The sequence below is a fragment of the Anas acuta genome, chromosome 4 (genome assembly GCF_963932015.1).
Source record: "Anas acuta chromosome 4, bAnaAcu1.1, whole genome shotgun sequence".
In the NCBI taxonomy this organism is placed as follows: Eukaryota; Metazoa; Chordata; class Aves; order Anseriformes; family Anatidae; genus Anas; species Anas acuta.
The window spans coordinates 73523988-73545583 of record NC_088982.1 but is presented as its reverse complement, the minus strand read 5'-3'; the positions used below and the strand labels follow the sequence as shown (position 1 = coordinate 73545583).

General features: G+C 42.1%; 1 protein-coding gene across 50 annotated transcripts in view; it reads right to left on the bottom strand.

The window, feature by feature from the left end:
* The window catches only part of ANK2 (ankyrin 2), a 356900-nt gene that overhangs the window by 152245 nt on the left and 183059 nt on the right, over window positions 1-21596 (bottom strand). For 12 of the 50 annotated variants that reach the window (XM_068682056.1, XM_068682057.1, XM_068682055.1 and 9 more), the window contains exon 1: window positions 4220-4521. The exons of 3 other annotated variants lie outside the window; for them this stretch is intronic. In XM_068682056.1, the coding sequence (XP_068538157.1) occupies window positions 4220-4354 (135 nt within the window). In that variant the 5' untranslated portion in view covers window positions 4355-4521. Of the gene's footprint in view, window positions 1-4219; window positions 4542-21596 lie in introns of those variants that run through there. 35 more of the 50 variants (XM_068682044.1, XM_068682052.1, XM_068682045.1 and 32 more) reach the window with 8 other exon arrangements.

Sequence of the window (21596 nt, the reverse complement as noted above, 5' to 3'; positions counted from 1 at the left end):
ATTTTAATCCATACTCATTTTAAAGTATAAAGCAACATCAATAACAGGGTCCTAATCTAGAACAGCACTTCAGTACTAGCTGAACTTCAGGCACGTGTTATCCCTGATGTCCCACTGGGCTTAGTCATGTCCTTAAAAACAAACATTTTGGTATAAATCCCAGCTTGGAAACAATGTGTGCACGTCTAAGATCAGGAGGAATGTAAAAATAGAATCTCAAAAGCATCTGGAAAACACAGTCTAGATTTAAAAAAAAAAATAAAGAAAGAAAAAAGAGAAAGAACAAAGAAAAAAAAGACTTGGGTTCAATAAACTTGAATGAAAGTATCATTTTGTCATTTCCAGAAACAACAAGGATTATGGTATGTTCACAAATGAGCCACAGGATCATTGTAATGTCTCCTGTATGACACTCCCACTTTCTGAAGTCTCTTAAATACTGATATGGAACCAAGTTTCTGCTAAATTAATGGAATAGTATTAAAGGAAGCAATAATATTTAGGATCACCTGGACACCGTGTATTGAGATTCTGAGGTGTTTGGAACACCTTCAGAACTTGGCAGACATCTACATGGTTTCCGTGGCAAGTTGCCATTACTAATGATGTCCCTAAATAGAGAAGTAATGATGTGAGAACACCTCTAGAAAGAATTAGGATGCCATTCCAAACATACCTAACAGAAATTTGTTTTTAACTTGGTTTAACAAAAATCTAGCCTGCAAATGAAGTTTATGACAGATTGCTGACAAAGAATTCTGTCACTATCATTAATTTTTCATCCTTTTCTATCCCTTGTCTTATCTCTGGAGGGCCATTTTCTAAAAAAAGAAACGTACTAACACCATCAGCGCTAATGAATCAGACAGCTTTACTTACCTAAACACCATTAACCGATTGGCCATTGATTCAAATTTACTGGTACCATAAACAGAAAAAATGATTTCATGTTCCTCTGAGATGGACTAAAATAGATGCAAACAAAACGGGTGTTACTGAAAGGCAGCAGTTCCTAACTCCGTGCCAGTTCTGCCAGCAAGACTCGTATTAAGCACCTTACTGTACAGAAAGGTAGAACAGACACTGAAGTAGTAAATGAAGAATTGTTAGCTCTATCCCTCTATCCACTGGGAGAGGCAAGGTTTCCTTTAGTAGATTTTTTTAAATAGCCCAGTACCCAGCATGGACAGTTTCCTTTTGTCTCTCCACATTATTAGCTAATTCCCAATCAACTGGGAATTACACCAGAAGCTTATGTAAAGCAGACAAAACCTTTCTCCTCCTTAACTGGGACATTTGCTGGGTGTACATTCGCTATAATATTAACCAGTCCTCGTTTCCCCTGAATTCCTACCATAGCAGTACCTGTGAAACAAAACTCCTGTAATCCTGGGGCCAAACCTCAAATAATCCAGCTCAGGGCAGCAGAGGAAAGCACCAGTTTCACCTGACTTCACCTGTATGAAAGTTACATCGCTCATTCAAGCAGGTCATACAGGCTACCTATAATATCAAATTATATGTAATGATGATAATAATAATAACATGGTACTTCCTAAAAGCAGTTCATTCCACATCAATGTTAAGAGTCTAAAAAATGTAGAAGGAACAGCTCTGTGGCTGGAAAGCCCCTGTTTTGGAAACCTGTAACTCCCACTTTTGACCTGCTTAACAGCTTAAAACTTCCTGGCTCCAGCTCCCCACGCTGTAGTTACAGCACAGGAGTCTGGACCACGAGTCCTACTCCACCACCTCCCTGGGCAACCCGTCCCAACACCTGATCGCTCTGTCTGAGCAGAAATGTCTCCTCATTTTCCACCTGAACCTCCCCTGGCACAACTCGAGGCCATTCCCTCTGGTCCTATCACAGTTATCTGTGAGCAGAGGCCGACCCCCGCTCCCACATCTCCCTTTCAGGCAGTTGCAGAGAGCAATGAGGCCTGCTCCAAGCTTCCCCTTCCCCAGCCCAAACCCCCCCAGCTCCCTCAGCCGCCCCTCACAGGCCTTGTGCTCCAGGCCCCTCACCAGCTTCAGAGCCCTGCTCTGGGCACACTACAGGGCCTCGATGTCCTTCTGGTACTGAGGGGCCCAAAGCTGAACACAGCACCCGGGGTGGGTGCGGCCCTGTTGGTTGTGGTGGTTTTTACAAAGTTGAACTCAGTATCAGCATCTGACTCCCCACTTGAGAGCTATTTAGCACCATACGGTCAACTCAGGATAGTCAAGCTAACACGTTCCTGATTTCCCCAGCAAGGTGGGTCTGAAGCAGCAGGCTGTATTTGATCTTAGTTTAGAAAAGATTAGATTTTGCACTGTATTTCTGCCACATGAACTGGCTGAGTACCAGCTGAATTATTCTGGCCCTTGTATTTGGTACTAGAGCCTTCCTACTCAGCTCGAGGTGGCACTGCCCTTCAGAGGAGACCAGGACAGTGTGCGTGGCCACACACATACACAACAACAACAAAAAAGCACACACAAAAAAGCACAAAAGCAGAGGAAGCCCTGAGCTAACAAAGCACTGTGCTGGATATGACATTCCTGCTTGGGAAAAGGCAATGCACGATTTCTCCCCTCAGAAGACAGCTTGATTGGCATCTCTGATCTACAGACCTTTTCTTAAACCATTTTTATAAGGAATCATAAAAATAAATATACTGAGGTACTGTACACCTTCTTAGGGAAATAAGGTAATTCTTTGCAATCCCCCAAAGGAGCGTAACTGAATCCAGAGCAACTCAGTCAGTCCTCACCAGAGCCAAACAAAGCCAGGCCCTTATGATGAAATGCACTGAAGCCATTATCAAAGTGCCTGATCTCTGCCTGCTATGAAAAGCTCTGAAGGCTGAACTGAGAAGTATCCAAAAAAAAAAAAAAATCACATGCTGCTGGATTTGGCTCGCTCCTGCCTCCTCAAAGAGCTGACCTTATCCAGAAGGACAGCCTGGTGACTGTAAATTGAAAGAAGGAGGGAGAGCTGTTGCAGAGTTTGCTTCTTTGTGCATTTCTTATCACAGGGAACCTCTATACGCTACCTAACAGCGTCAGGCCACTCACCTTAAGGGAAATACTACAATACCCATCCAAACCAAAATAACATAAGATTTACATATTCAGCAACGCCTCCCAGCACGCCGGGAAGATCTGAGCTCCCACTGCCCCTCCTAACTGCACACTTCCCACCGTGACTGCTGGAGCTCAGCGGTTAATTCAACCCAAAGCTGCTCAGACCTCAAACATGTATTCTGGGACAGAGCAGCACTTCTTGCGAGAGGTCTCCCCTTATCTCCTGAGCTGTACACCGAACCTGAACTACAGCTCCTCTAAAGCACTACAGCAGTTCCAACAAGTCCTCCGCACTGAATACCTGAGGACAATTTCATGTTAGATCAATGTGGGGGAAGATAAAGTTTGGCTGCACCAATATTAAAGGTTTTCTGATATTCTTGTTCTGCCAGAATTTTGGCACTACCACCTTTTCTTGCCAATTTTGATCAAAATAACCACCTTATAAATGAATTTCCCAAGCAGAGGGGAAAAAAAAAAAAAAGATAAAAAAGGAGCACTTCTTTTGCCACAGACATTATACAAATATTCCTCTAAGTGATTTTCTTCTGGTTTGCAGAGGTTTGCTGACGTTACTGCTGTTATCACTTACGGCACACCTAACTCGGGTCTTGCAAACTGTTGTCAGTGTACCCCCTTCGTGTGCCTGGTCCCGGCTCACTGCAACCTTCCTCTGCATAAATACCTGTGGGGCTCCATCTCTGCTGCAACCACAGCAAATAATATACTGGAAAGACAACAGATTTAAAAATTAAAAAAAAAAAAAAAAAAAAAAGAGAGAGTTACTGAGTCCTGTTCTGAGAACGATGGATGCAGGATCATTTAGGGCAGCAGTGTTATGCTAGGATAAGCTGATTGCACCCATTCATTTGAAGGACCTGGTTCCCCAACGGCGGTCTCTCCACGTACCCCTAAGCCTTTTGGTGGCTGACAATGCTTTTAAGCTACTGCACAGCTTAGTGACAGCTGCTTGTTAATTACAGTCACAGTATCAAAACGAAGCTTAAACATGGACCCCTCTAGCAGATTACTGAATATTGCGAGCTATCAAGCAAGACGCAGGCTGAGCAAAGAAACCCTTTTCAAATCCAACATCCTCAACCGTGATCTTCATTTTCCCCTTTGATTCCTGCTGTCCTCAGCCAAGACTTACCGGGGCTTGGGGATCTTTACTTTCTTCGCTGTTGCATCCATAATAATCAGGGATTTTATCCAAGTCCTGTAAGTTCCCTGGCGCTCTCACGCCCTTATCCGAGTGACACGACTGGCAGAGGGGTGCATTGCCCATAGCAGGTCCCCGTCCCCTCCTACACGCGGGGCTGCCCTCGCGCCACAGAGGGTGCCCAGTGCTCCTGCGGGACAGCCGAGGGCGCGGGAGTACCGGCGGCACAGAGAACCCGAAACCCCGGCAGCAACTGCAGGCAGCAGTCGGTGACCATTTCCAATTCAGGCGCTGCCGGCTATTTTTACACCTACCAGGCCAGCTATGCATGTAAATGGAGTTGGGCTGGGGTGGGGGGGACTGCCTCCCAGCACACAGCCCGCATGTAAAGTTAAAGTCCCACTGTGCGAAATGCCTCTGCATGTGAGGGTTATTGAATTACCCAGTTGCATGCCTTTGAATGTTTTGATTTTTTTTTCCTACCACTCTCGGCCTTGCTGTGTTTACATAAAGCACTAAATTTCGGAATGTTGCTAATGCCTTCTGAGTTTCTAACTCAAAAAGATGATTAATTCAAGTTGCATCTATTTGATACTCACAAAACAAGACGAAATGTCCGAGTACAGAGACTTCATGACCATTTTTTCCAGTGATTCATTCGGTATTTCATGTTCACGTGGATACTAACGGCGCTGAGCTTGCTTTGGATTGATACAACCCCTGGGTTTGATTTCAGACGAGCTCAAATGCTTCCAAAAAGGACAACACTTGTTCATTCTAGCTCTTGCCTGGATCATGTCTGATCTTGTTCCGATCATTTGTTGTTTTGTTTTAGGCCTTTTTATAAGCTAGAATACCAATTAGAAGGGGAAAAGAGAGAGAGAATAAGGACATTCCCTCTAGGTTTGAGTTAGTTATCATGATTGTACCCAGGAGGACAAAAATCATTTTAAGGATTGTTTTGGAATCCACCCATTAACCCAGACAAGGCCCACTGCAGAATTAAAATTATAAAAAAAAAAAAGTCTGAGAAATAATTAGCATTTTTAAGATGCTTCCTGAACAGCTGGAGGTAACAGAGGTAACAGAGACAGACTGCCTGTCTGTAGGTAACGGCGACCCATCGAGTAAGAGTATATTGCAATTACACATCCAGCCCATGAGTGGAGCTGGGCATGGATTGGAAAAATTAAGCCCCACATTCCTTAGGAACAGTGCGATCCTCAAAGGATTGCAACACCTAGCCAAAATTTTTCTCTCCGGAGTTTCAAACTATTGCAAGTATTGCAACGCACAGCAGCCAGGTGTCCCTGCCGCCCCACTGATTCCCACCAGTTACCCTCCACAGCAGTGCCAGTGCCAGAGGGAGCTCTCCCCGGCCCCCTTTCAAGGCTTATTGATCTGCATAGCGTTCTCTTCTGTGTTAATTACCGTGAGGTAGATTGAAAATGGCTCTGTAATTTCTCCTTGACTGCTGAATGCTCCAGGACGGGAACATTAGCTCCTCTGAAAAGCCCTGGGCACTGCGGCGTGTTACGAGTTTGAGCGCACACACTGGAGAGATGCATGCATAAAGTAGCTGAATCCATTGTCACTTTTGGTTATGTGATTACATATTTATGTAGAACTGAATAAAACCTGAACTGCAAAAAGTCCCCAGTAATGCCATTTTTGTCAGCAATTGGCAAACACAAGTGACAGAATGTGAAATCTTACATTCAAACAGCCCAAATTTCAAATATAAAATGACTAAAGGACAAATAAAGGCCTCAGCTCATGTTAAAATTATAATAATCAAATATAATATGTGCACACATTACTTCTTAGCTATAGGCAGTCAGGATGTGAATTTGCTGCATGGGAATGGCAGCGGCCCCCACCATCACAACCGCATTGCAGTCCCCACGATGCTGAAACCACTGACTGCTTCTAATCGACACCCAGGATGTTCAGGAAATTTTCAGGCAAGGCTAGCTGACCCACAGTTACCATACACATGGTTTTCCTTGTTTTCTTCAATTCTTCCATGTGCTTACCTCGTGACAGTAAGGTATAAATACTGTCCTAACCTCCAAATAAAAGGATGCTCCAAAAGCTTGACTCCACCAAAGTTCATAAAACTATGGTTCTAACACAGACCAAAACGAAAAATCCTCGGATAGAGCAGTCAATTTAATGTGAAATGCACTTACTAGAAAACAGAGAAGAGGGTGGAACAAAGCATCAGCTGAAGGGAAAAGGGTGGCAAAAACGGAGTAGCTCGCATTCCTTTGAAATAATGCATGCAGAAAGCCCCAATCTGCGTGGACATCTGATGGAGAGTGGTGGATAAGCTTTCTGCCAGAGCCTTCTAACAATATTACTGTTGTTTGTCAAAACAGTTCAAAGTCACTAGGGCAAATTACTCAGAAAGCAAACTTTTTCACATTTTGCCAAACTTAGTTAGGGCACAATATTCAAAGTGTATGTCTTATGGCGTAGGACTCCTAGGCTTTGCAGAGGAACACGCTGCAAGATCTTTGCACGCTCTTGTGCTCTTTCTTGCTGTTGTTTGGGCTGCAAGCCTATCATATCAGGCAGCAGCAGCGACACAACCAAAACACAAAGGCACGCTTCTCAAGCATGAAACTCACCCTGAAGCTTCTTAGTCCTCCCCTCCGTACGGAAACGCCTGAGCCAGTGCTGTGTTACGCTGCCAGAACTGCTCTGAAGCCAACGGCACCGCATGTCTTCACAGGGGAACTGAACATTTTTAAGAACCTCTTGCAGGTTACTCACTGAATCCACTTACTTTGTCATGCTGTAATACACCCTCTGCTCCTCAGCAGCGCATCAAACCTCTGTGCAACAAGAGCTCCAGAAGCTAAATGCCAACTCTTAACTAAAAAACCTTCAGAAACACTTTAGAGTGCCTGGTAAGAAATGGGGCACAGCATCTTGTATACCACGCCTAGGTGTTCGTGCTAGGATAGCAAGCAGCTGACTGGGATGCAATCCCTCTTGTCCCCCAGCACGCTGATGCTATAGGAGAAATGTGATAACAAGTCAATAGGCTAGGAAACAGCCTTTTTGCTTCAGTTTATGCCTCGTAATGGTAAAACTTTAAAAAAAAAATGTGGAAAAAAAAATCATGCTGTGCTTCACTTCCAGTTTGTGCGTTTGCCACAGTACTTGTGGGGACTGTGAGCTGGTTCGTTCATTTTGGCATGTTTTCCCCAAAGTTAGCCTTGCAGAGTAGCAGCATTAATGTGTCAATATTCACATTTTTCATTTTAATAGGAATATCCTGGAAATTCTCCTGTCAGAAACCCCATTCTTCCCACTCCCTTGCCTCCTTAATTCAGATCCTAGTTATCCACACATCCAGCTTGCTTTGTTCTTGTTCAATAAACTGCATCATTGTCACTGATAAAGTACTACCTCAAAGACCAGAAAACATCTGGACAATGCAAAAAATGCAGAATTTAGCATGATTGGGCAAATAGGTATGACACGAACTCAATTACACATTGGCATACTCAAGCTAGGAAAGAGCCGCTCTCAGTTTGCCTGGAGCTACCAGACAGCCATAAGGCTAATTCTTCTCTTGGCATCATCCTTACGTGGCATGGGGCTCGCTGCAACACTTTCATTAGCTATTGTTCAGCAGAGAATCCAACCTCCTTTGGGAATTTTCTCCCTGCAACATTTGCATTTGTGTACCACTCAAATAATACAAAAAAGTGACCGGACTTCACCAAGACAATGCAGCTCAGCGAGTTCAAAATCCTCAGTAAAGACCATTACTAGTGTAACGGCCAGCTGCTAAAAATATAGAAACATATGGAGAGTCCTATCAGCTGCCTTCTCTATTTCAAATAATGCTATAGGCTTTGGGAAACATTCTGGTTTCAGCACTTGAACTCCCTCTAAGCCTGCAGCAGTTACATTTATCATCTTTTCAGCTACACAAGGCCAGTGCACAAAACCCCACACAAAGCCCGCAGCAGACTTCGCAAAGTTTCATCCTGTGAGATCTTTTGTATCAAGTGCAGCAAAATGTACCTTCCAGTCTCCCGTAAACAGCCATTAAGTAAATTTTGGAGAGTCGTAATTTGCTGTTTTTTGTACTACTTACACAGCTTTCCTACCCACGACACCTGAAAGAGATGCAGGTGAAGATAAAATTACAGAGTTCAGTAAAGATGTCCATTGCTAAACCTGACCAGAGCAGCCTCACTTTTATTTTTCTTTACAGAAGGGCAGTCTAACACATCATATAATGCCTGTTCGGAACAGCATCAGATATTTCATAGGTATTTTTCTCAGGTCTGTACCTAGCTTAGTTTAAATGTTAGCATCAGACAAATTCTGACAAAACAATTGCTACCTCAAATGCCAGCAAACACCATCATGCATCTGTGACTGCTCACATAGTCAGGTTTGTTCGAAGTTTGCTGTATCTAAAAATACTGAACCTACTCAAAGCATGTAGTATACAAGTAAAACACTTGCAAAGCCCTGTAAATTAAAAATGGAAACCAAAATCCAAAGATAAATACAGATAGCATTGCCTGTCACCATATAAAACACTAAGTGAAAAAAATGAGAAACTATCAAGATGTACATTAACGAAAAAACAATACGAAAAGGAATGTTTTTGTACATGTAATGCTGAACTTTTATCATATTTTATTTTATGCTTCATAATGTAGCCAAGAATAAAAATAGGCATATAGCAATTGTAACATCATCATCAACAAGAGCTTAATCTCTTAATTCCAGTATTGCTTCTACCATCAGTTTCTGTTTTCCAAAGATCCTTGAGATAAATAGACACAACTCTACACTGTGACTGCCTTGCTACCGGCCATCAGGAAAAACAGTGCAACACAAAACCACCAACTTGCTGCTACTTGGAAAACCTCAACCAAGAGCTCCAAGACTAATGAGTGAGAAGCAGTGAAACCAAGGCTGTAATCTAATCTCCAGATGGAGACTTAGTTTTATGGGTACCACTCACCAGTCCGGGAATGGCAAAGCTTATGTCTTGGAAGATTAATTAAAAAAGACATTATCTTGCAGAATAAATGACAAGACGGCAAAATGGAGAAAAAGAGAGGGTCCATTCTGAGCATCACAACAAATCACAACATATATACTGTTAGTGACGTAAATCCCCAAATTTCCCTCTTAGGGATTCTTCAATAAGAAGGCAGAGTATTACACGGCTCACTTGTTTCTGGAAATTATTTTGGGTCAGATGTTGAGTTTGTGTGGATGATAAACTCTGATGATTTATGCCTTTATATTATTTATGCTGCTCCATGTTTTACAATAATGATAATGATGCTATTGTTGTTCTCCCAGAGATTCAGCCTTTTCTTTCTCTGGTATTTACTATATGTCGGTCACACAGGGCACCACAAACAATTCCTGAAAGCCAGGTAGTCTTTATAAAAAGGCAGTTGTCTACTACAGAGGCTCTTGCAGCAAATCCTATTCAGCTTAAATAATTGGAGTCCAATCAATTGCAGAAATCTGTTCTGAGCCATGCTGAAGAGGCCAAATCATTTTGCTATGCTTTAGACTGTGAATCATTCAACACATTAAGCATAACAATCCCCTCCATCCAGCGACAAAGAGAGCTCTTAATCCCAGCAGCACCATATGTCCGTGCCTCCCCATGGAAGGTGGGCACGGGTAACCTGTCCTTCGGGCCCTGAAGGGCCGCAGGTGTGTGACACCAGTGGAAAAAGATCATCTCGTTCAGAGGAAGCTTTAGAACAAAGTACATAAACTATCCAATAATAACATTTTTAAAAGGTTATACAGTGCCTGCTCTTCTGAGATATTTATGGCTCCCTGGTGAATTGTCAGGGACCGTCCTCCAAAGAGAAGCCACCTGAGCCTGTAGCAGGCCACAGATAAAACACGGGGAACAATTTCCAAACAAAAGCCAAGGTATGAGCAATTCACATCCAAACATGCTGTCTGATAAACCCTCTGAAACACTGGCTGGAGTGTAAGCAAGCGCAGAAGTTAACGTTATTGTGGCATTTATACGTATGTGAAGCCAGGCGGTGGCCCAGGCCCTGCCTCACCCCCAGGAGCGCGGGGCCCGCTTGTTTGGCACCGCCACTGCTACGCCTCCCCGACACCTGCAGCGTTACGGGAGGGTGGGAGAGGACACAGGAAGGTAAAAAGAAATAAAATAAATGATCTGAACCTATTTAAGCTCTGGGTCATCTTCCCAAGCACGGGCAGCATAACCTGTAGGGCCGCACAGGCAGCTCAGGGCCTGAACAGGAGCATCGGCTCCCTGCACGGCTCTGCTCTTCCATGGCCTTGCATCCTTACCAGCCTTGTTCCGCAGGCTGATTTCAGTCACCCTTTCTTGTGCAGCTAATTGCTTTTTTTTCTCTCAACAAGAGTAAAACGTTTTTTTGAGACCTTGCTGATCTATATCCCTGTGTGTCAGTAAGCGCTAATTGGTGCCTGCTTGTCTCAGGCAGTTCGGTCTAAATCAAAACCAAATATCTGGCCCTTGATTAGCTCTAATTTTTGTTCCTTCACACAGCCGGGATACTAATTCTGCCGTAAGCCATCTTGTAGGATTTCGTCAAGCTATCTCATTCAGAATTTGGAATATCCAAGTAAGGCCTCAATCCTCTTCTCTAAAGATAATCACCCTATCTGCTCTGCTGAATACATCAGCAGGGGATCGCTGCTGACTCGGAAAATCCCAGTCTCTTAAGTCCTTGGTACTGAGATACAGAGTGCAGAGAAACAGCCCCATACAGACTGCTGTACCGCCCCGTCACCTCCCCCCGATGGCACCGTACGGTTACTCCCCTTGTTTTAGGGACTGTGGTATCACACTGGCCCTCCTTCCCTACGTGCTTCTCGCTTCTCTTTGACTTCTTGCAAAATTTCTACAACTTTCAAAGACAAAAGTTTCATATCTTCATGTAAAATCAGGTGGCAAGGGGAACATATATTCCATAAAAGATAACTTCTCATATATATGTATACACCTTCAAATATAACATACATGTTAGTTTTCCATAACGTATATTTCATTTTACTGCAGTTTAAAAGAATCCATCAATTAAATGAGGAATGAACGGTAACAGTATTAAATACGTAATTCTTCCTTTCCATAAGATCTTGCCGTTTGGTCACATTCATTCACATGAACTTCCTTCAGGATACTGCCCAGCATTTATTCAAGTCTAAGCACTCTTCTGTCCAAATGCCAATTGTCCTTCTGTATTTTGTTTATGCAGCAGTAGTATCTGCAACACTACTAATGGGAAGCGAGAGATTAATCAACTGTAGTAAGATGGAGCAATGTGAAACAGAGCACCTGGTTTGGTCTGAGATTTAATATTTTGTTAATAATCTAATTAACATGCATGGAAGAAAAATAGTGAAAACAGTAAGAAATGCTGCACTTGTATTAAATATCACAGAATATTGTATCTGGAACATAAAGACGTGCAGGTGATGATAAATTTCCTCATATTAAACATTGTGTTATACTGAAAATAACAATACTGTTTTCAAGTAGAAGGTTGGGTGTTGTTTTTTTTTTCCTCCTATAAAAGTTACATTATCACAAGCTTTGAATGTTTCTGCACTGAAGCGTCAAAGAGAAAAATGTTATGTAGCTAACTTACTGCCTTCCCTGGAGCTCTGTCCTAGGCGGGATGATGAAGCCTGCTTAGAGCCTAACATATTCCAAATGTCACAGCTAGTAACTGGAATTTATACGATCTTATCAGACCTTTTACAGAACTGGGGAAATCAGTCTATATTTTAAAACGCTTAAAAAGACCCACAGTTTATTTTAATATTAATATGAATTTTAATTGTGTCTGTGTAAAATAATTATTTCTAAAAATTGCTTGAAATTACTGAGTAGAAAAGCATCCTCCTGTGTCAAAGAAGGCGACTGTCTGGACACACATTATGGCAAGAGAAAGAGGCAGGCTGAAGATTCAATATCTAAGAACTGCCCCAGAAAATCACAAACAAGAGTGCAGAAGCACAAGCTTCAGTGTCACCTACCAGCTTAGGTACAAAACAGGGAAGAGTATCAGCTACAATTTATATGAAGTAAAAAAAAAAAAAAAAAAAAAAAAAAAAAGTCTATGCATAGGGAAATCAACAAAGAATTGTATATTTTTGGTTAGCATTGTACCCTTGATTCAAGCTTTTACTCTCCCATAGTAATTAGAGGTTGCTGATGTATGTAATAATACGTTCTTAACGTACATACCACGCGTTCATTTATTTGGTTTCTTCTTTATTTTGCATCCTGTGCCTGCCTATTTATCTCAGGGCCCATTACACAGATCAGGCACATCTGGTATAAAAATACTTTCATCTTGAATACTAAATTATTTGTTCTAGTAAATATCTCTTTACGGTTAAAGTAAAAATCAGAAAAAGAGTGTCTAGTGCTACTGAAAGAAAACTAAGCCTAATCCTCCCCAAAATTCAGATGTTAATACAAATCTATCTATCTATCTATCTATCTATAAATTCATTTTGAAAATTGAATATATGTGTATCAATGCTGAAAACAACCTGGCTGTGCAAAATGGATTTACATTTAGTTGAACTACAACCATAAGGAAATGTAATTTTCTATTCTGTGATACTATAGCCAGGGTTATTTATCCATGCTCAACTAAGTAGACCACCAGCTACACCTGAAGTAACAAAACAGAACCTGGCATTACTGAGCAGATGTCTCTGGCTCTAACGAGTTGACAAGGTTTCTGTGCAGAGGAAAAAACCCTAAAAGGCTTGTTTTTCCCAATCCATGAAGAAAGAGTGAGTCATGAAATGAAAAGTTAGATGCTGTACTCATCACTTGTAAACAAACAGATAGGAGTGATATAAAACCAAGCTCTCAAATACAAACACTTGTTCTTTCCCCACACTGAAGTGGTTGTGCTGGATGATAAATAAGAGATGACAATCTTCCAAAAGCAATCAAAGGCAGTTTATAAGAGTATAATAAAGGATTTTGGTTTCTGCATGCAAACAACAATTTGTGCCTTATAGTTATATAAATCATCCAAACAAGGGACAAAATGGCATGAAAAGCAAGTGAGTACACTATGTAACTGGAGAAATTCTCATTATTACAGTTTTAAATATACTGTTAGAGATCTTATGATCGAAACATCTTCACAGAGTTTATCAGCTAGTTAGATGTGCTACCCAGGGGGAAAAAAAATAAAAGCTTCCATGCAATTAATATAAACACCAAAGGACATACAGACAAGGGTATAATCTGTAAGCAATCCCTCATCAAAGAAATTCTGTGGCTATTCTGAATTACAGATACATGAAAAATAGAGATTATGAGCAACTGACAAAAGAAAAAGGCAAACTTTTGTGTACTGTGGTCTCTCAGGCCTATTAAAAATTGCAACATGTCTATAAATTAAAGAGAACTGCAAAAAACACAATGACAGAAGTGAGACATTTATTTCCAGAGAAGTCGTAAGAATGCCATAAAACTTTATTTAGTGGCCGTTCATAATTCATGACACTGTGGTATGCACAATGTTAACAGTGAGCATACAGTGGCTAATAAACACGAGGCAAAATAGCCAAAGTTTTGTAAGACAGAGAAATAAACACATAAGAAAGAGTCAACCAAGTAAATATTAGTTCAAGAATATTTCAAGGCTTTAGAAGAGCCCAGAGCAAGTGACCCTACCTTTGCCATGGCAGGGAAGCCTCTTGTAGGGCAGCGCAGAGCCCTGCTGGCTAGCTGGGGTCAGCCTCTGTAAAGGATGCTCTGCAATGGGTACATTTTACCATGTACCCCATATAATGTACTTACAGAGTTGCTCCTCTCCAGGGATCGCCCTGCTACAAAAAAGTAATAGCTTTTGACGTATGGGTTTGTGAGGTGCATTAAAAGCATGAGTTAGCCGCTCTCTAATATCTCTGGAGATCCTAATATCTGGCCACAAATCCTCATCTGGACGGCGCAGAACCTGTAAAACTCAGCAGAGGCACGCAGAGCCTCTTCTTCCTGAAAAGAACCACACAAGGAATGGATTCTCTCCAAACCCAACACTGCAATTTTGGGAAAAGTGTGATTACAAACAGCTTGAGCAATCACAGATGCCCTCTACCACATCCCAGCTCCTTTTCCCCAAATCTCTCACACGGCATCAATGCGTCAGAGCAGCCGCACCAGCTGCCCCTTGCCTTTCAGGCATCCAACCGCCTGCTAAGAGGCAAAGGGCCCAGGAAATTCAAAGGGCTTGACATGCACTGGCCAGTTTATAGACAACGCCTTCTAGAATGTGCTTGGTTTCCAAGGGGAGCAGTTTCATTTTATTCTCATGACAGATTATTTGGGGTTTCGAAGGAAGATGACCACTTGGGTTGCCTGCACAGCAGAGAATGACTTCCAGGACCACAACTACTGTAAGTGAAACACCATGGTACGAAGTATTTCTATTTCTTCCTCCTCTCCCCCACATAATGCTTATTCAATGAGGAGCTTTCAACTTTTTCTTCAAAATAACAACAACAACAAGTGCATCTGGAAAGGCATTAATATTTTTCAGATGTCTGGACTGTGCTTCTTAATAAATTCAGGTAATTACCTAGCCAAAAACGTGGGGTCAGCTGTACAGACACACTCATAGAAATTCAATGATGATATGAAGAAGAGTGACCGTGCACAAAAACATGGCCCTAACAAAGCAGCCAAGGTGCCAACCAGGAAGAAATGAATGGCACTAATGGCACAGTCCTGCTGGGGAAGAAAAGATACGACCTAAACTATTAAACTATTTCTATACAAAAGGTTAGAACTAAGCCCATATATAAAGCTTTTAAGTAGATTTAATGGGAATTGGGTTGCATGAATTTAAGAGGAAATCACTCTTATTTAAAGTCAATTCATAATATCTGAATATAATAATATTTTCTAGATTTGCCAGAGATACCTAATCGAGCTTAATTAACTGGAACAGTTCATCCTTTGCAGCCTACATTTAGGTTTTTGGTTTGCTTGTTTCCCACTGGTAGCTTCTCACAGCAAATGCCAATTGCTCTTCTTCTTTGGCTGGATTCAACCTTAAGCATGACTAAACATTAGGATTTAAAGTATTTGTCAAAGGGAGAATAACTGAACCAAAGTGCAGTTCTGCTCTTGGACACACATAAATCAAGTGCATTACCCTGACTGCGGTGCCTTCAAATCTGAACTTGCCTTGTAAGTCAGCATATTTGTTCTTCACATTTATTGGCGTTATATTGGCTCAAACTGAGGTTGCAGATCCCAAGATAAATATTAAAAAATCTGTGCTACCTTTACAGTGCAGTCCTTGCAGAGTCATGGCTGGTTTACAGTTTCATCAAATAAGATAAAACTACTATGAGATGCTAGTAGGCTCTATTAATGTCAACTAAAATTAACAAAAAGCAAAGAGAAAAGGAAACAGAAAGACAGAAAGAAAATAAAAAAAAAATACTGCCAGCAAGAAACAGAAAAAATATAAAATGACCCTTCACAAAGCCTGTACTTTCTTTCAACGTGAAAAACACGTCAAGGAAGGTGCTAGTAGCATTTTGAATTCTGTGTTACCTTGTAACTGTAATATGCCATCATCAACAAATAAATTACGTTCCTGAATTGTCCTATACATCCTACAGCTTCCCCAGGAACGGGGGAAATGCTCAGCAATGGGCACTCCCCAGGCTCTGCCCCCTGTCCCGAACGAAGCCCCAGGAGCCCCGTGTGCGAGGGGATGGAGCCAGGTAGGCAGCAGAATTTGGACCAAGCGACCGTGCTCCACGCTGCTCTCAACATCCAGCCCTCCTCCCCTTGTGTGAAAAGGGCCACAGCGCCTTTTCACATCTGTAGTACCAGCCCCGTTCTGTCACTCTCACAGCTCATTTATTTGGGCTTGATGGCCGAGCACCAAAATTTGGCCCAGAGGCAATTACAAGATGGAAAATAGGTCACAAGCCTCCACAACCCACTCCCTTGCCAACGCGTTCTTTTAACATTGGATTTCCAGCTTTCCTCCCTGCCAGCATCTTCATAATGCCAAATGGGACAGAGAGACATAAAATTCCAATTACATGCGATGGAAAAAGAATATGTTTCCAATTAGGTAAGTGCAGTTGTTAATAGGCAGGGTCAGAAATAGATTCCAATTTATCTGGAGCTGACTTCTGTTACCCTTTCTGTCAGAGAGCAGCGTGTTTTCATACTGCTACCCTCAGCACAAAAGTCCTGTGCTCTTAATTAAGTGCTTATCAACAGAAACAATATCGGTCATTGATCCTTGGCCTGTACTGTATCAGTGAAGAATTAGGTTGGCGTTCTGCTTTATAATATTCCCTGCTACCCGAGATTACAATAAATTCAAAAGAAATAGGAAGAGGTACCAGCATTCCCGTCCCACCCATAGATGCTCCCTGTTTTATGGAACATTGCACTGAACTTTCCTACGAGATGGGTGCCTTCAGGAGCTAACTCCAGACAGCCCCTCAGAACAAAAGCAGAACACGTGCCATATGTCAGACGTAACTGAGTATAAACCAGTAGTATCATAATTTACATCAACACCAACAAAGTGAAACCCTTAGTCTGATTATTTCTATGGATTTTGAAAAGTATTAATTGTATTGCAAAGCAGTACAGTTATTATAAGTACAATTATTTCCATCTTACATTCATGGAAGGCAACCTTTAGCCAGCTTCAGACCTCAGGTCATGGAGGAGGTCCTCTGACAAAGCCCCAGAGCCCCAGTCTTCATCCACAGCCTTACCCGTAAGATTACAATTCCCACTTGAATTGCATTTTGCAATCAGAATGAGTAAAAATACCATGGAAAAAAAAATTCAACAGTATTTTATATGGCATGCTAATCGACAGCCAAAAAAAGCCCTGCTAAGTATATATATATTATGCAATGATATTCTAACAGAGAAACTGGTTTTGTATAATAAAATAATTCAAGTGGCCAACATTTCCCAGGAAATTAATATGATGTCAAAGACCTCAGAGCCTATGTGAGACTTCTGAAAAGTCTTACTGCATTCAGAGTGACAAATGAAAGCCTTTTTTTTATTACTGCAAAGATGACTCATGTATGGGAGGATATCAACACCACATACATGGGAAGCAGCTGTCTGATTAAGAATATTTGGCTATTCTTATCCATTCTCTGCAAGCCTGCTCCAACGCCCACTGAAGTCAACATGATCTTTGCCTTTGGATTTCAAGAGGATCAGTTTTTCCCTGGTCAGGCTCCCTCTTTGACTGAAGGACTCTGAAGGACAAAAATCAAGGAAGGGAAGCCCTGGGCACTTCTGCCACCACCTCTTTCACAGCCCACAGCCTCCTCAACCAACAGTCAAGCATCCTCAGTCCTGCAAGCAGCGAGGCATCAACATTTCTGTCCGTGTGGGATGTTCAAATTTGTGCTTTTCCCTTGTTGTTTTAACATAAAACCTACTATTTCTAAAAGTGAACTTTAAATGAGAGATATTTTTTTCCCTTTTATCTTGAACTCCATAAGCTACATAGTAAAAATAAAGTCACATTCATCACAAGGAAGAACGTGCCAGATTTTAGCACAGTATCAGAAAACTTAGGGTCTTCTAATGCATAATATTGGGAAGAAGAAGAAAAAATGCACGAAAGCAAAGGCTTAAATTAAAGATCACTAGAATTGAAAGCACGTTAGCTTGTCACTGAAAATTCAATTCTTAAATATTTGTGGGTGTTTTTTTCTTGGACCTGAATTGAAAATGTAGCGAATACAAAACCAAAATTCCTTCTTATTCTGAAAAGGAGATGGCCATAGCTCCAATTTTGCAGGACCATGCAATTCTTTTGGAGGATGAGGATGGCATTTCACCTTTTGTGAAGATGAATGCTTAGCCACTTTTCCCGAATGCCTGCAAAGTCAAGCTTTCACTCTGTGTAGCAGCAATTCTGTTTAGGGGCTAAGCAACACACCGATTTCCATGTTTAACGTTTACACTATGAGGACAGGAGCTTGTGCATAATTGCTTAATCACTTTTGGGAAATTATTCAGATGCTTTTCCAATATTTATCGGTTGGACACTTCCACAGTTCCATGGGTCATTTGATTATCCACATGTATTTTTAAAAGGACTAGAGGTACTGAAGTTGTTATTTAAAAAAATAAAAAAGACTATTTTATATAAATTAGAAAATTCTTCCATGTATCCACTGCAAGATATTTTCTGTGGACGCATTGTGTGTGTCAAATGAGAGCTATCTACACACAGCAAGACTTTGACCCTCCTTCCTGCTCAGTGACCACCACCTGGCATGGTATTAACTTTGCACAGTGGAGATGTCCCTATTTTTAACACTTGCAAGAAATACCCATGACAAAGCCATGGATGCCCTAAAGCAGTATTTAGGATGTGAGGATTCTTGCAGAATTTCTGATACTATTTCTCACGGCAAATAAGGGTCTCCCATCCCCACCAACCTGGAGGAGGTTGAAGTTCCTTTGTGAATGACTCGAGGAATTCAAAGACATAACAGCTTACTTAATTTAAGAAGTCCTCAAACTTCAGCACGCACAAAAAAGAACTGAAATATGTATCACTTACTCATCTTTCAGACTAAAGTATGAGTATCACAGGCGCTCACACACCACTGGGACAAGCACCTTTCCACCACTGGGACCACATCATTCTTGGCTGCACGGATGCTCCAGCAAAATGAAGGGGAGACTGTATCGGGGAGCCCTACCGAGCTGGTCAGAAGAGTTATCTGGGCAAACAAAGGGCTGGAAGGATCTCAACTACTGCAAATTACTTTCAAAAGTAAAAGAGCAGAAGAATATTTGGGATTTCTGTTCCAACAGGTTGAAGTGCACCAGCTTCTCTGCAAGGCTGAAGCAAGCACACTTGTTCTTCGAAAGGCATTACACGGGTGCCGTATGAACACCAATAGCTCCCAGCACTGGAAAAACCTGCCTGCATTTTATCCCTCTGCCTTCACAAATCTCTCTCCAATTCCACTTGTGATTTTCAGGCTCTTTTCGCCCCTGCTAATTACTTTAATCATTATCTTTAGAACATTATTACAGTTTATAAATAGTTCTTGACTACCAAAGCTCTCCTTGTGCTAACAACCTAACGATTTGAACAGAACAGGAACGTATCTAAAGAACAGTGCAGTCCTGAAGGTACAGCTGCACAACATTATTTTCCACCATAAATAAGCCCCGTCTCCACCACGTAACCCTATTACACAAATTGAACAAATGTTCACAAATTACATTTGAAAACATAAAGCACTAAGATGGTTACGTAATATGAGATGAATTATTTTCTATTTGAAATGTTCGGGGAAAAAAAATCCTAAATCTCTTGAAATCATTAGCAAATCTTTCAGGGATTTTACTGAATTAAGATTATACTCTATATTGCTATAAAACCTGGTGTTCTCTAATAATGTTTACTCGTAGAGTAAACCTCCACTGTAAGGAGCAGCGCTGGGCACAGACAGGCACTGAGGAATCCATCGGAGTGCTGCACCAAGGGTTTGCTCTTACAGATGCTCTGGGGATGAACCCTCAGGGTGTCCCTGTGCAGCTCCCACAAGCCACAGCCCTGTGCAGGTGATGCTGCAGCCTCGGAGCTGCGTGGGATCCTCCCCTACCTGCGTGCCCACGCTGCAGACACGGCGGGTACTGAATGCTGCATTAGGGGGGTGAAGGCTGCGGCTCCCTGGGGAGCACGGGGAGATGGCAAAGCCCATCCGTGCTTCCCTCAGCCCGTGCTGCAATGCAGAGCTCTGCTACAGAGCCAGCTCTGTGTACGGCTATTCATTATTTCTGATTGCATTTGTTCGGGAAACCTTTTTCCGGGCTGTGTAATTCAGCGAGGCAATGCCACGCGCTGCTTCCCAGGGACAGGCCTGTTAAAGCGCTGCTGCTGCTGCCTGCACCTCAGGACAGAGTTCGTAAAGAAATTCCTACCGAGGCAGCGGCCGAGTGGTTTCTCCACCTTCTAGACAATGCTGCAGTCTGTGTGTTGTCACTGGGAGAATCAGGAGCCAGCACACAGCTCAGGGGCTTTTTTGTCACTTTTTTAGCAGCAGGATGCAGACTCCAGCACATCTCCCCACTAGTTGTCATGGAGTCTCCGTGCGCCCCCACCAAAAAGCTTTGCTGCTCTACATCAGTTGCTATTGCTACTGACCAGGGAAAAAAAAATTATTTTTTTTTAAACCTAATTCATTTTTTTGTCTCCATCAAATGCCATTTGCAAAATGATCCCATAATCGTTAAAGCCAAGCCTGCTTTGCACACAGCAGCTTGGCGTGTCACTTCCATGCTCACATCAGCATTTTCACTGAGTTACCTCTGCAAAGCCAAGGCATTCAGGAACCCAAATCTATCCACTCAGACTTCCTTAAATGAGCAACATAAAATGAAATAGGCTCCATTTACAAAATATTTTTTCCTTCTTTTGCCATTACCTAAAATATATATATTTTAATTTGGTGCAAGAATGTAAGCTTTATAGAGAGAAAAATGGCCTGGGAACGTGGGCAATGGCCACGACTCCTTCCCTGCAGGCAGTCCTGGTGGCTGCTCCCAAATCCAGACTGCAACATCCTTGCTGGGCAGGGCTGTGACCCGCTGGTTGAAACTTAGTTTCTGCATGTAATTCTTTGTGCTTCAGTGCCTTAAAAAAAAAAAAAAATAATAATAATACTTTTTTAAAAAGCAGCGTGAGAAGGCAGAACAAGGTCCTGCCACCCCTGGTGATACCCCGGCCCGGGCAGCGAGGCACCAACCAGCTTTGGTGCGTGCCGCCCTGCTGCTGCACTGCCAGCTCACTGGCTTTGTGCGCTGACGTGTCCTGATCAGACATCCTGGCAGAGCACAAGCTAGAAATAGTAAATAATTTAAAATAAGCCTAAATTATTGAACTTAAAACAGCCTGGAAAGGTTTGTCCTTACGCTTCCATAGGCTGAAACCATTTTCTACGAGCCTGGGGAAATCAGGGCTATGCCCACCCTGGGGGAGCGCCGCTTCAGCGATGGCTTTATTTCATACAGAGACAGAGAGAATGCAGATCCCAACTATTAGGGAAAAAGAAATCCATATCCTTCCTCAGGTCAGGTACAATAACAGTATCATAATTACTTCTCAAACACAAAGCATCGTTTCAGCAGGTCATGGAAAACACAACCACCCCTTTCACAGATGTTAAGTCTCAATGGACTTTTTCAATGCACATGCCAACAACTTCCTTATTCCAGTGGCCTTTCTCTTCCTCTTTCTGTTTTTTCTTACTCTCTCTTCCCCAGGTAACAGTGACCACGGAGCTG